General features: G+C 43.2%; 1 protein-coding gene across 1 annotated transcript in view; it reads right to left on the bottom strand.

Moving 5' to 3' along the window:
• The window catches only part of LOC109484518, a 4,968-nt gene extending 3,960 nt beyond the window's left edge, over nucleotides 1–1,008 (bottom strand). The window contains exons 1-2 of the mRNA XM_019787828.1: nucleotides 899–1,008; nucleotides 221–472 (exon numbers count right to left, since the gene is read on the bottom strand). Coding sequence (XP_019643387.1) covers nucleotides 221–472; nucleotides 899–964 — 318 coding nt within the window. The 5' untranslated portion in view covers nucleotides 965–1,008. The remainder of the gene's footprint in view (nucleotides 1–220; nucleotides 473–898) is intronic.
• Between the last annotated feature and the right edge of the window lie 1,779 nt (nucleotides 1,009–2,787).

Genomic DNA, 2,787 nt, shown 5'->3' with positions numbered 1-2,787 from the left:
AAACCGGGCGCATGATAAAGAACGTCACAATTTTCCCCACCAACCTCTGCTTGGAGAGTAAGGATTTTCTGCTTTCTGATGTCGCATGTTGCAATAAAAAAATGAAATTTTCAGGACACACAGAACCCTACCACGTACTATAAGAACACCAACAAAAAGCAAAATTTAAAGCCTTCCAAAAATGGCATTTTTAACCAAAAATGTGTACTGGCCTCCCTACCTGCATGGCGTCGATTCTCTGCGGGCTGAACTGGTTTCTCCCGGTGTACAGAACGAAGAGGAAGGCGCGGGGGTCTCGGTGGCAGCCCGGCTCGCTGGCCCAGGGTAGGGCGGTGTACCCGCCGAAGACGTAACCAGAGGAGTTGTACCCGACGGAGACGGTGGGGCCGAAGCCGTCGCATCGCTGGTGGAAGGTGGCGGGATCGAACCCGTGTGTTCTGGCCTTGTATAGGAGATGGAACTCCGCGCCGGGCTGTTAGAAAGGGAAACAAGGGGAGTCTATTTGAAGAAAGTACCTGTACCCCAGTCAAATTTGAGAAACATTGATCTACTGCAATGCCACTACCACAACAAATGACCGAGGAATACGCATATCTGGATATGAACTACGTAATCTTTTATTCCATGTGTACTAGTGTTTGTGTGCTTGTCAGTGTGTGTAGAGAGTGGGGGCTCGACATTCAGGATCGTACCTTACTTCTACTTAAAAGCTTAATTAATCAATTCAAGGCCATATGAATTAAGCCACTGAAACTACATATCTCCAACCTTTGGCAGTATTAGCACCACGATAAAATAGGCTTATCACATAAATTGCTGATAAGTGTGTTCGCTAAGAACAACAACGCCACAGTAACATATAGGTGTGGTCTAGCGAAGAGCCAGTTATAACCCTTACCTGCCCAAGCCATTCCCTAAGTTTCCCCTGCCCCTCGTCCGACAGAAGCGGCTGTAGCTCCCCCATGGTGTTCTCACGTCCTGCCGACACCCACACAACTCACCACGACCGAGAACTTCAGCTATGTTTGACGTCTCTGGGCTGTTAAATCTACAAATATACATAGGGTAGGAGGTACCATTAAAGGGCGGTTACTGCCACTTGTATTAACTCTAATCTCTTATATGTTGATACTTAGAATTTATAGTTATAACAACATAGTATCGAGTGATGTCTATGTTACAGTCCTATCGTAGTAGCTATAGACATAGCAACTTAACGTATAATATAAATCAAATGTCCAGGTGTTTTAGGTAATTTGTTATGGCTCTCAGTAATTTGTTGTATTTAGAACTTTCTATAGCAAGAAACACCTGTTCTAGTGGAACGATCGAATTCTTGTCTTATTCCCACAATACTGGAGGACGCATAACTTCTCAATGATCGACTCGTAAACATTATTTCTTGAGGTCTGGAGCCTACTTCTAGTTTTAGATGAATAAAAAACGCAAAGGAAAGAAATAGTAAAAGTATAACAAACCTGTGGAGTGACACGAGACCAGGTTAGTGGGGACGTGAACAGTAAATACAGGCCGTTGCTACGGTTGAGGAGATTGTAACATTCCGGACTCGGATTTATGGTTATTTGATGCCAAACGTAAACGTTATTAAGGTCTTTTCTTTACGACTCAGTGCAACCACAGAAAACGTTTGACACAAAAGTGGTGAAGGGTTGAATCTTACCTGTGCTATTTGGCAAAGGAAGGCCATTCTGGTCTTGTTCTTCACTCCAAGAGGGTTTGTAATTCCAACACAACCATGCAGATCCTTTCCGTCAACTTCAATTGCCTTTTGTGGACGAGCTAAAGACAGAACATGTACTTTTTCCAGTGCGTTTCCTTAGACTGCCAACATTTGTCTGCTTCTCAGCTCAATGTAGACAAACTCTTTGCAAATCCATGGAATCGAAGATTATCTAAAAGAAGAAAACTACAGCACTTGTAGTTTTCTGGTAGTATTTTCCCTTCTTCCCTTTTGTATTTCCTCTGATTTGGGTCGTTAAACTGTACAACATCGGTGATGACTATACAAACACAGACTAATGCCCTGCGCGCTTACAAAGTCCACAAGCCGTACAAAAGGCCCGGCCAGGGTTACCACAAAGGGGGCTGTAGTATTGCACGTCCCCGTGTTGTTACAACAACATTTTTCCGTTGAAGCGATCCAGAGAACCTGGCGCCTTATCTTTTCCTAACCATACAAGTTCAGCAAGCTTATCATCCTGTCGGATTAACCGTTGGTAGGCAGCGTTCTGTGGCAAAGTGGCGGCCTGTTTCTCGCCTTATTTGCACGTTTCTTTGCTTGGTTCTAATGCTAAGTCACGTATTGGGACATTGCCAAAGTGCCTTTGTCATACTTGGCCAGATTTGTCATGCTTTAAAAACTAGCTCTTGAAATAAAGTGGCGGCTAAGTAGAGGTTTGGCACCCCACAGACTGGCTGCACGTGAAAGCCGTCCAAATTAAGCACATAGAAATTTCAGCCATTTGATATGAACAAACTGTATAAGTCAGTCAGTTATTTGCTAAGGAGGGTTAGAAAAAAGATTCCCAGCTGTCTGTATCTTTACTTTATAATAGTGTTGATGTCATTCACTAGATTTTTAAAACATGTCCCGGTCTGTCTTTTGGTGATTCAGTGATTTTATGTGATTAGTTTATAACATGTGTACACCTTAATTCTTTAAGTCCCTAGCGAGTACACTCTTGAACAGAGAAGTAAGGTGTTCGGTAACATCATCACGGTAACATTACATGAAGCCTGAAACGTTGAATCTCCAAGCAGATTTTT

The sequence above is a fragment of the Branchiostoma belcheri genome, unplaced genomic scaffold (assembly GCF_001625305.1).
Source record: "Branchiostoma belcheri isolate BF01 breed outbred unplaced genomic scaffold, Haploidv18h27 scaffold7, whole genome shotgun sequence".
Taxonomy (NCBI): Eukaryota; Metazoa; Chordata; class Leptocardii; order Amphioxiformes; family Branchiostomatidae; genus Branchiostoma; species Branchiostoma belcheri.
The sequence above is the reverse complement of the archived record's forward strand: the minus strand, read 5'-3'. Positions and strand labels throughout refer to the sequence as shown.